The 12,815-nt window shown below is 36.0% G+C and overlaps 1 protein-coding gene across 1 annotated transcript in view; it reads right to left on the bottom strand.

Moving 5' to 3' along the window:
* Window positions 1-2,384: 2,384 nt before the first annotated feature.
* Window positions 2,385-12,815, bottom strand: part of LOC129262945 (uncharacterized) — a 33,256-nt gene continuing 22,825 nt past the window's right edge. The window contains exons 7-9 of the mRNA XM_064100756.1: window positions 12,389-12,517; window positions 4,965-5,118; window positions 2,385-2,470 (exon numbers count right to left, since the gene is read on the bottom strand). Coding sequence (XP_063956826.1) covers window positions 2,385-2,470; window positions 4,965-5,118; window positions 12,389-12,517 — 369 coding nt within the window. The remainder of the gene's footprint in view (window positions 2,471-4,964; window positions 5,119-12,388; window positions 12,518-12,815) is intronic.

Consider the following 12,815-nt stretch of genomic DNA (forward strand, 5'->3'; position numbering starts at 1 on the left):
AAATCGAACTAAAATAACTTAATTGGGCATGTTATTCATTATGATATGTATGAATGAAAGCATTTAAGCAATTTAGTGCTCTTGCAAAATAAATTCTGAGTTGTATTTACTTCAAACCCTCAGATATATTTATAAGCATTTGCCAGTGCATGAAGTGTTTTAATAAAGAGTGGCTTTTGTGCCTATGGAGAGTTATTATTTCTTCAACATTTCTTCATACAAATTATTTCAGAAATCACAATTTGAATATTCCATGACCTCTGATAACAAGAGCAGAATATTTTTGGTAATTGACACACTTTAAAATGATATTAGGAGAGAATGTACTGAAATTGTGTGAAAATAATGGCATAATTGCTGAAGAGGCCTATAAAGATTGAAAATAACATTATTTCAAGTTTTTCTTGAAAAAAACCCATGGAAAATGGCATAATTTACACAAGTTTTCAAAACAAAATACAAAAAAAAAAAATTTTTGCAGAATTTTTAGTACACAAGCCTATGGACAATCAATTGAACGTAAATCGAACGCAAATTTTGCGCGTCCTCCAAAATCTCACATAAGTTACGTTCGATTTGCAATCGATCGCAAAGCTTGCGCTTGATCTACGTTCAATTGATCAAACGCAACTTCTTCTTGCAACAGGATTGAACGTAACTTGCGTTCAATTGCAGATTTGCGTTTAATCGGAGGACTTACGCTCAATTTTGGGAGTTGCGTTCGATTTGCGTTCAATCGCAAGTTTCTTGCAACACCCCATAAGACACATCAATTTTTTAATCAATATCCATTAGAAACGCGCTTTTATAGCTCTCTCATATCACTCAACCAATGGAAATCCATTCCGCTAGGAGGTGTGGTGAAGGAGTGATATTGCGACAATTTATTGACTTCAAATACGCTTGCGCGTCTTTACAGAGATTTCTTTTTAACAAAAATGGCAAAACTTTCTTTTTTCGAAGTCTATATCGCATCTTTTCAAGCATCATTTCAAAGACAATGTTAGTCAAGAAACGTCTTATGAAATAAAGTGTTGTTCTCAATGAATATATCATTTTTCTTAATTTTCATGCCAACATTTGAAGTTAATTCTCCTAGAAATATTGACAAAATCAACGTCGCGGAGATAAAATAGCCCCTACCTTCTTTTAAGTTTATTTTATTTTTTCTTCAAAGTAACTTGGGCGCAAGCACATCACCCGCGTTGCAATGGCCAGATACGCGATGGGAATATGTCTACGCAGCCACTGCTCTGTTGCGTATCATCATAGATACGCAAGATACAATTTTGAATTTTATCTGAGAGATAAAATGTCATCTCAGAATACCAAGTTCATTTAAGAGATAATAAAGAAATATATCAGGCTTTGAGAAAGTATAGTGGAATTATTTATCCGAGGTTGGTCTGGCAATTACTATTTTTCCCGAGGGGCGAAGCCCCGAGGGAAATATAGTAGTTTTGCCAGTCCAACCGAGGATTGATAATTTCCACTATGCTTTCGAATGAAACGCCTGATATATTTGTTTATATCCTACTTTTAATATAATTTATAACCAAAATATATGCGCTGAGCTTGGAAAGTCCGGTTACTTGCGTTGAATTACCTACTTTTCATCGAGCCACCGCGCTCAGCGAAACGCAGATTAGTGCCTGCGCCGACGCATCTCGGGACTTGCCCGGGAGAGAGAGCTCGCTGGCCGGTGCGCCCGAAAGTTTAGCTAAATAGTTTTCTGAAATAGTGACGTCAGAATATTGGTATAGCGAAAATTATATCCTACATTGAGTAAATTCTGTATAGTGATTGGTTCAAGTAGCATCATGTGACCGAGTATATTTCAACTATGATGTTGCGTGACGTCAGACCTCGATATATTTTTGGATATATCGAGGTCTGACGTCATTATTTCACAAAACTGGATATCTAGCTAAACCTATGAGCTAAACTCTCGGGCGTACCGGCCAGCGCGCTCTCTCTCCCGGGCAAGTCCAGCGATGCGTCGGCGCAGGCTCTAATCTGCGTTCCGCTGAGCGCGATATGGCTCGGAGAAAAGTAGGTAATTCAACTCAAGTAACCGGACTTTGCAAGCTCAGCACATATATTTTGGTTATAAATTATTAAAAGTAGGATATAAAACAAATATATCAGGCGTTTCATTCGGAAGCATAGTGGGAATTATTAATCCTCGGTTGGACTGGCAAAACTCTTATATTTCCCTCGGGGCTTCGCCCCTCGGGACAAATAGTACTTGCCAGACCAACCTTGGATAAATAATTCCACTATACTTTCTCAAAGCCTGATATATTTGTTTAATATATCGAGGTCTGACGTTGCGCAACATCATAGTTGAAATATATTTGGTCACATGATGCTAGTTGAACCAATCATGGGCGCAAGCACATCATCCGCGTTGCAATGGTCAGATACGCGATGGGTATGTCTACGCAGGCACTGCTCTGTTGCATATCATCTGTAGATACGCAAGATAACATTTATACGCAGGATAGAATTTAAAATTTTATCTGAGAGATAAAATGTCATCTCAGAATACCAATTTCATTTTAAGGACGTTCCACAGTTATATTTGTGCGCATTATGATCTGCGCATAGTTTACACTCTGCGCGCTGACGTCACAATGGATGAACAGGTATTAATTAGCTGCGGGTATGAGCTAATTTTTCTCATCTTCTGCACTTTAACTGCAGATCCGATGCGTTATTTCATGAAGCTAAAAAATTGAATTATTTCATGGACCATTCAAAAAAATATTCTCTACAATTTCAAAATACTTTACTCTGCAGTGCTGCCAAGAATCACGAATATAAGCCCGAGTTTGAATAAATGGTAGAGTGGTTTTGATTTTTTCTTCACATAGATACTAAGCATTCGGCCCATTTGTGGTGTTTTAAAAAGCACATTTGCTCTAATAAAAATACTGATAGTTTAAAAACAAGCACATGAACCCCTATTTTTTAATGTTTCTACCTCTTAGGTATACCTTTCTCTACAACTCTGCAAATTTTGGTGAAAATGACATGGATTTTGAATAAAGTGCAGCATTTATTGTACGTTTGTAGTTTGTTACTGAAATTTTACATTTTTCAGATTGGGATTTTGTTATCTTTTACGCCATTTTTAAGAACTGACAGTGCTGTTAAACTTAAAATTGCAAACAAATAGCACTATTAATAGATTCTCCATTCTAACGATACAATTATTAACTCTCTTGCGAAATTTGATGACTTTTTCATGTATTTTGAATGAGTAATGGAGGTTTAAAACTCATTGTAGTAATCTTGGGCGGTCTAAAAATGCCAAATTCTTTTGAATGCGCAATTCTTAAGAACATCAATTTGGGGGAATTTTGAAGCTCTATAGCAAAAAATCAAGCACATGGACCTATGTTAATTTTTGCATATTTCGGATATTAAGGTTCTAAAGTATCTATGTGCAAAGTTTGGTGAAAATGACATGGATTTCACTTTAACTGTGGAACGTCCTTAAGAGATAAAATATTTTACAGATAAAATGACCTCAGAATACCGCCCCTGATCTCTGGTCGACGTCTGGCCTTGAATCACTGTCTCCACGGCCCCCTAAATATTCAGGTGTATGGATGGCATCCGCTTGATGGCACTTGTGTCTGAGGTTTTTTTGCCGGTGAGGAGTGCTCTCCTCACCGGCTTCCTCCGATTACTCCCGATGTCCTCCGACCGGCTGGGAAATGTGACTAAGGGTGCGTTTATCCGCCACTTTTTTACCCTAGAATCATGATTTGAATCATGATTCAAATCATGATTCTGCAGAATCACGATTGCGTTTAGTCGAAATTGAATATAATCATGATTAGAATCACAAACATGAAACACGAAAAAAGGGGCGTTTGGAAAGACGTTTCTGCAGAATCACGTACGAAAATGTTCGAATAAACGATATCGTGATTACAATCATGATTATATGACCTCACTGTTGTGTCGGGCTACTTTCGGTTTGACTCTTGCCAAGCTCAAGGCGCTCTATATGCTCATTGTATGGACATGACTATGAATTCATTTCTTGTCATGTTCAAGTTCTGTGTTGGTCATCGCATCGTCCAATACTTTTCATTTTTTGGTCATGTCTTCAACTTCAAGTTCTAGTAAATGAATTAACTGGACAGACAATGATCTCAGTTGTTGTTGAGTATACAGTATCAATATCAAATTGGATCTACGCTGAAATTCACTTCCGAACACTATTTTGGATAAACTAACAAGATGAATAGAAGCATATGGACCCTTTATGATAGAAGTAAACAAAATGAGGTATAGACTGAATTCTGATGGAAGCAAAATAATTTTCGAGAGCCGAAACACGTGCGAAAAACTTCCTCTGTCAAACTGCGCACTAGTGATGCGCACTGGATTGGCCCGAATCTGAGGAGAAACAGCATTGGAATGAAGGTCGTCTAAACGCTGATTCTGTGATATTGTGATTCATGTTTGTGTTTTGAATCATGATTCAAATCATGATTCAAATCATGATTCTGGCTTGAGGTCGCATAAACGCAGCCTATGCAATTGCGCTTGGCAAATTTACCGGAAGCATAGCTAGCAACGCGTTTGGCAATTAAATCCACGGGATGCATGGCTAACCATCCGTCAGTTGTTACTATTAAATGGATTCAAAATCGTTTTTTTTCCAAAAAAAATTATATAAAACAAAATGATCCGCAGGTTAGTTCATGCGTCGTACGACAAGTGAACATGCGGTAACTAAGTAAACATGTCTCGTATGTTTAACAGTTCCATAGTATGCTCAGAAAACCTACCGATGCCGTCACTTCTGTGCATTATTTGTGAAATATGATGGGGGGATATGGGAGGAGCACAGCATGAAATTCGATACACGTTTCGAGGCTCTGTAAATAAAGTGGAATAGACGGTGCAAAAATGGCGTTACAGTACAAAATGTGTGTAATTACCTGTCAAGGTACCCTGAATTTCAATCTCAGCTCTGCACTCGCCTTGGATAATGCGTACTGTAGCATCCACATCATTTGTTTTTAATCTGGAGTAATCAAGCTCAAAATCAAGGCACTCGTATGAAATTATCTCGAGAGTTTTAGTCTCAAGTATCTGCAATAAAAAAAATGAATTGCAATGGGCATGTAGTCTTCATCAAGATCAGGGGCTGGTTTCATTCAATTCAATTCAATTCAATTCCAATTCCAATTAAATTCAATACATACAATGTACAATAATAAGGCAAGACAATGTACATGTAAAACAAGAGAAATAAACGGGTACAAATGACAATAAACAGATACAATATTGGCATTGGGTGGTCATAAAAACTTATCAAGGTTTGTCGAGATAACCACCCTTATATAAACGAAATAAGCCACATTGAAATTACAAATTTATTAAAATGCTAATTTGAAATTAAATTCAATAATTGAAATCATTTGATATTACATGTACATATAATACTATAACCATACATACGTTAAAACACATTTAACCGGACAAACCCAACACATAAACACACAAGGGCAGTAAAAAAGGCAGTAATGATAATAAATAAACGATTCATAACGAAGTTTCTAATAGCCAATCAGTTTAAAGAATTTTAGTAGATATTATCTATTATTAACCGTATCAGACATCTGAGCAGGGCAACTTTGATACATTGCTGCTTGCTTAAGACTGGGATCAAATGGCCGTTCAATAAATTTCCAATTGTTTATTCACGGGCCCAATTTATTGCCCGCTCAGAAAAGTCAATGAGAAAATGCGTGAACATCCAGCGGGCAATAAAAGGCAGCGCTAACATCCGGGTGTTCTACGCGTTTTTGTGCGTCCTTGAACCGCGCAGTGTTTACGTCACAATGTTAATCAAGTTGAGACAACGCTGGATACTGCGTCCCCAGGCCAGGGACGCGTCATTTCAATTACGTCACAATGATACAGTTCAGAGGCACAGTCTGCTCAACATGGCAAAATAGATTCCCATTCTTAAACTGTAATAAATATATACATTTTAACGATTTTTGCTCTACAAGTCTGATTTGGTTAATGATAGCAATATTGACTGGCCTGGGGGCAAAAGGACATATATCGCCCTCACTAAATTGATATCACCCTCGTCTACGACTCGGGCGATATAAATAGAGTTTGGGCGATATATGTCGTATCGCCCCGAGGCCAGTCAATATTGCTTTATTGTTGCAAATTCATTATGGCCCGAATTCACAAAGGTGGTTTTGAAAACCCACGGTTGAATCCATTGTTTATGCAGATTTCCTGTATAAATTACGCTTAATTTAGCGCGTATCGGCGCGTGTATAAAAAATGTCAAATGCTAATGCGCGCTTTTTGTCACAGTGCGCCAAATTTACGCCTGTTACCATGGTTAGATACGCTATTTTATTAATGAGTCCACTGTTTGAAGAGTGGACTCATGATTAAAAACATTGGAATTATGAATAAAATAGCGTGGATAACCACGGCAACAGGCGTCAATTTGGTGCACTGTGACAAAAGCGCGCATCAGCATTGGACATTGTTTATACATGCGCCCTATACGCGCTAAATTAAGCGTAATTTATACAGGAAATCTGCATAAGCCATGGATTCAACCGTGGGTTTTCAAAACCACCTTTGTGAATTCGGGCCAAGTTTTAGGAAACGGGTCCTTGGTTGTAAACTGACCTGCGCCATGCAAGTGTCAAACAGCAGCACAGCGCAGTGGGTATCTGATTATCAGTCATTTAAAAACACGCACATCTTGTAGGCCTATATAGACCGTCTATTAGCATTATCCAGATTTGGTCTAGATTGGTTAGTTTCTTAAATATGGAATTCATGTGTATGGAAATCTAACTTAAAGAGGAATATCAAATAAATATATCAGTGTGTCTTTAGAGAACACAATACAGAAATATACATTACCAGGTTTCCTTTCGGAAGCATTTGGTGCACAGATTAACCAGGTTTTGAGAAAGTATAGATTAGATTATTTGCCCGAGGTTTGACAGTTAATTTTTGTAGTTTTGTAATATACCACAGCAAAGACCAGGGTTGCGGAAGCGGGGGGGGGGGGGGGGGGGGGGGCTGGGGGCCCCCACTTTTTTCCGAAACCGTGTACAAAAACGTAAAATTTACCATATGTCTTGTCCAAGTGATTGTCTGTTGACACACTCCTGAACCCATGTTTTTTTTATACAGCAGGGGTATGATATAATGTTTTTTTGTTAATTGTAACATAGTAGGCATACTTTTTTCCGAAACCGTGTACAAAAACGTAAAATTTACCATATGTCTTGTCCAAGTGATTGTCTGTTGACACACTCCTGAACCCATGTTTTTTTTATACAGCAGGGGTATGATATAATGTTTTTTTGTTAATTGTAACATAGTAGGCATAAAAAGCTGGACCCCACTAGTATTCCTTTTCATTGTACAAACCTTTTTAATTTACGATTTGAATTTCATTGATCAAAGTGGATCTGAAAAAATTGTGAACCCTTAACAAACCCTGAAAATATCTGAAAGTACTTTGACCTATGTTATTGGCCTTTGACAAGTGATTTTCTCAATGACTTTGCTGGCATGGAGCTTCTACCTTCAGATTATCCGATTGATGTTATTTTAACTTATTAGGACACACAATATAGTCTTAATCTTTTTCTTTGACGCATGCAAGTGGATCCACAATTTAAAGAATGGTTGGTGTTAATTTGAATCGCTCTGATGATTTTTCTGACATCCTAATCAACTCACTCTCCAACTACAAGCTCTACATCCTGAAAAGATCCGTCAGTATTTTGACCTATGTTATTGGCCTTTGACAAGTGATTTTCTCAATGACTTTGCTGGCATGGAGCTTCTACCTTCAGATTATCCAATTGATGTATTTTAACTTATTAGGACACACAATACAGTCTTAATCTTTTTCTTTGTTGACGCATGCTAGTGGATCCACAATTTAAAGAATGATTGGTGTTAATTTGAATCGCTCTGATGATTTTTCTGACATCCTAATCAACTCTCTCTCCAACTACAAGTTCTACATCCTGAAAAGATCCGTCAGTACTTTGACCCATGTTCTTGGCCTTTGTATTTGGAACTCTATATATGACTTTCCTAGCAGAGAGCTTATACCTTTATTATCCAATAGATGTTATGGTAACTTATTAGAACACACAATGGTCTTAATCTTCCTTGTAGTTGATGCTACCCGTAAACGGATCCACAATGTTAACACAAGGTGAAATGTGAATGCTTACTCCCTATGTATCAGCAATTACGGTTCTCTAAGTTAAATTCTATACTTTAGCCTTTTGATTGATAGCACTGTTAAACAATTTGAATAAACAATTAATTATCAACGGGTAATCGTAATAAGGCCAACGTACAGGAGTATAGTCTTATAAAATAACAAAATTAACTCACTTCATTAACATATTTATCATATCTATTGCAAGCCGTATTTGTATTAGTTCTTTAAAAAAAAAACTTATTTTCATTCCTTTTTTTTTTTCCTTTTTTTCCCCCTTTTTTTCCCCCCTTTTTTTTTTTTTTTTTTATCTCGGTCTCGATACCGTTATATTAAATGGTTGTACAATATCCATGTGCTTTATGTAAGTTAGCCGTTAAGAGAAATCATAAAGGTCTTTTGTGCACTTCGTGTGACAAATGGGTACATATATCTTGTGCCGGCGTACCACTGAACTTGTACAATAATGTATCCCATCATTTTAATAACTGGGAATGCCCTAGGTGTATTATGCAAAATTTGCCATTCTTTGACTTTGATATTGATGTAACCGGTAAGGCTAATGATGTTCATGGTAAGCATGGATCTGCCCAATGTAACGATTCTCTTACATGTGACTTTATTTACTCGTGCCTTTCAGGTAAAGGAATTAAATTTACTCAGTTGAATGTAGTGAGTCTTTATAAACATATCGATGAGATACGCACTATCTTGAGTTGTAATGACATACATTTACTTGCTCTCAATGAAACGAGACTTGATGCGTCCATAACTGATAATGAAATAGAAGTTTCACATTACAACATTGTTCGTAAAGATAGGAATAGGTTAGGCGGTGGTGTTTCATTTTATATTCATGAAAGTGTAAAGTTCAGTATAATTGAGGATTCTCCTATGTCAGATTTTGAAGCCATACCTGTTGTCATAAATATAAAAAATTCTAAACCAATAATGCTCTTAAATTGGTATCGACCGCCGAATTCTGAGTCTGATATTTTGAACCATTATGAAAACTTTTCGGAATATTCGGAAACTCTAGACTGTCATCTTATTATCATGGGTGATATCAATCTTGATATATTGAAAGAGGTTGACGATTGTACCACGAGACGATATAAGCAGATTAACAACGTATTCTCATTATCTTTTGTCAATACTACTGAATGTACCAGAGTTACAAGTCAATCTGCCTCTCTTATTGATCACATGCTAACTAACAATAGTTCTATGATTAAGTCCTCTGGTGTCATACATAATGGTGTTAGTGACCATTCGATGAGCTATCTCGTTTGAGATCCCATCATACTCATTCTGGTGTCAAGTATTGTACCTACAGGAAATTGAAAGATGTTGATATCAATAAGTACAAGTCTGATTTAACTCAGCAAAACTGGATTGAGGTTGAGTCGGAAAATGATATCGATAAAGCTACTGATAAATTTGAAAAGATGTTCCTAGAAGTTGTAAATACACATATGCCTCTTAAGACAAAGAGGGTTCGAAAAATGCAATCACCATGGATAAACGAAAGTATATTTCAAGCAATGAAGAAAAGAGACATGGCTAAAACAAAGGCTATCAAAACCAAAAATGAGAATTTTTGGAAAGATTATCGTGTATTAAAGAATAAAGTATCATCTCTGATCAAAAAGGCTAAGAAAGATTATTATACAGAACAACTAACCAAAGATAAAAATTCGAATAATTCATGGAAAACATTATCTTCTTTGTTACCCAAGAACATTTCTTCGTCTCCACCTCAATCCAGTCAAAGTCAAACCATGGCCAACCAATTTAATCAATATTTTGCAAATATAGGTAATTTGTTGAACCTGGCCTCTGCGACAGAAAAAGACTTAGTGCATGATGAAAACGTTACTGGTATGGCAGTTGAACATCCATTGAAACTTTGTACTGTAAGTCAAAATGATATATTGAAAGAAGTACTACAACAAAAAAATAAGAAATCCGTGGGTTTAGACGGAATACCCATTCATATCCTAAAAATGTCCATAAATGAAATTATACGTCCAGTTAGCTATCTTATGAATGAATCCATCGTTCAAGGTGTCTTTCCAAAGAAATGGAAAATTGCCAAAGTTATTCCGTTACACAAAAAAGGTGATCGATCAAATCCTAATAACTACAGACCGATTTCTATTCTTTCTTGTTTATCGAAGGTTCTTGAAAGATTAATCCATAAACAGCTCGTACAACATTTAAATTGTAATAACATTATCACTTTGGACCAATCAGGCTTCCGTCCTAAACATTCTACCTCAACCGCCCTAATCAAAGTCACGGATGATTGGTTAATAGATCTTGATGATGGAAAATACACTGGTGCGGTCTTCATTGACCTCCAAAAAGCTTTTGATATGGTTAACATTCAATGTCTACTTGAAAAACTTAAAAGAGCTGGGATTAAAGAAACGAATTTGAACTGGTTTCATAGCTACCTTTCAGACAGAAAAATTGTAACATGTATTCATAACTGCAACTCTGAAGAATTACCAATCAAGCAAGGGGTTCCTCAAGGATCGATACTAGGTCCGCTGCTTTTTATAATTTTTATTAATGATTTACCTACTATTTTCAAGTCATGCAACATCCATCTCTATGCAGATGACACTGTGATTTACTTTTCTCATAAAGATCCCCACGTAGTTCAATCAACGTTAAATAGAGAGTTGCTCATTCTTGATAGATGGATGGACATGAATAGACTTAAAATTAATTATGACAAAACAATGTGCATGCTTTTTGGAAATAGACATATGCTAAAAAAACACAATGGATTAGATTTAAGAATTGATGGTCATACCATCAAACAAGTATCTTCGCTGAAATACTTGGGTGTGTATATTGATTCAGAACTGAAATGGGATGTTCATGTTAACCACTTAAGTGAAAAGGTGGGTCGAATGATTTCGTTCCTCCGTAGATTAAGTAAATTTATCAATAGGAATAGTTTGAAAATTATCTATCAGAGCGTTATACTACCCAACTTGGATTATGCTGATGTAATATGGCAATCTTCCTATGACAAATATACAGATCAGCTACAAAAGTTGCAAAATAGAGCTGGTAGAATTATCCTTAATTATAATAATCGGTCACATGTTTCTATTGACTCAATTCATGAAATAATGGAATGGCAAACCCTGAAGTCTAGGCAAAACTTTCATATTCAAACAATGATGTTTAAGATCCTCCATGATTTGGCTCCCAAATATCTAACAAAATACATATTTTACACCTCAAGACCTTACCATTTTCGAAAAAATAATTTGTGCCTCCCCAAACCCAGAACTAATTATTGCAAACGCACATTTTTCTATAGGGGGACTAAGTTGTTTAACAGTATCCCAAATAATATTCGTAATTGTATGACCTTAAATTCTTTTAGATCAGCGTTGTCACATTTGAGACATTGATTTCTTTTTTTTGGGGGGGTGGGGTAGTGGGGTAGGAGTAAGCAAACTGATAGTGATTTTTTTTTTCTCTCTCCTTTCCTTTTCTTTCTTCCTTCATTTCCCTCTTTTGTCTTTTCTTTTCTGTTCTCATTTTCCGCTCCCTATGACTCTCTTTTTACTTGGTCCCCATGGAAGACCAGCCGCACATATAATTGGTGCAGCTGAATATGGGTTATCCAACCGTCTCCTGTCTTAAGTTTGATCTTTTAACTTTCTTAACATGTTTCAATCAATCATTTTTTTTTCTTTTCTTTTTTTTAATCAATGTTTAGAATTTATTTCATTATGTATGTGTATGTTACTCCTTGTATCTCTTGTTTATATATTGTTATGTATTTTTTTATGACGGAAATAAAACAAACAAACAAACAAACAAAAGTTATCTAATTAACTATTTATTGCAAAGAACCCATACTAACAAGCTTTGCTTTCCAGTAGGTTCCCTTTTTTCATTTCTGTATATTATATTTTTTGTGCTTTGCTATACATTGTAACTTTTGTTAAATTTTTGAATGAAAAAGAATAAATGCAATCAATCAATCATATGATTGTGATTTTTTGCATGGTCAGCCCCCACTTCGAAAACCGTTCCGCGGCCCCTGAAGACCCCGCGTTTGAAATCCTGGGTCAACCCCTGCTTAGTAATTCCTACCGATGAAAGCTCCTGGGTAAATTTCGTCTCGAATTCCACTTTCGCATCTTGGCCAATCTGTTTTAGAATGAATGTAGTTTCATCTTTGACGCATACACAATCTTTGGCCTTCCATTCATCACAAAGTCGCTGAAAAGAGAAAAGTATACGTATACTGTAACTTATTATTAGTATCATTATTATCGTGATTATTCATATCATTATTTTATATTATTTTTCAAAACATATAGAATACAAAATTACAAACAAATCGAAGAGAAGATCAATTACAATTTTACATGAAAAAGAAAATTAGACCTGGGTCCCGTAACACAAAGTTTAGCGATTAATCGCTAATTGAAATTGCCTATCAAGATCATTGTTGCATGCGCATTTTGCTCCGTAGACTGACTAGGAACCAATCAGAATTGTTCTTTCAAATTAGTGA

The sequence above is a fragment of the Lytechinus pictus genome, chromosome 6 (assembly GCF_037042905.1).
Source record: "Lytechinus pictus isolate F3 Inbred chromosome 6, Lp3.0, whole genome shotgun sequence".
In the NCBI taxonomy this organism is placed as follows: Eukaryota; Metazoa; Echinodermata; class Echinoidea; order Temnopleuroida; family Toxopneustidae; genus Lytechinus; species Lytechinus pictus.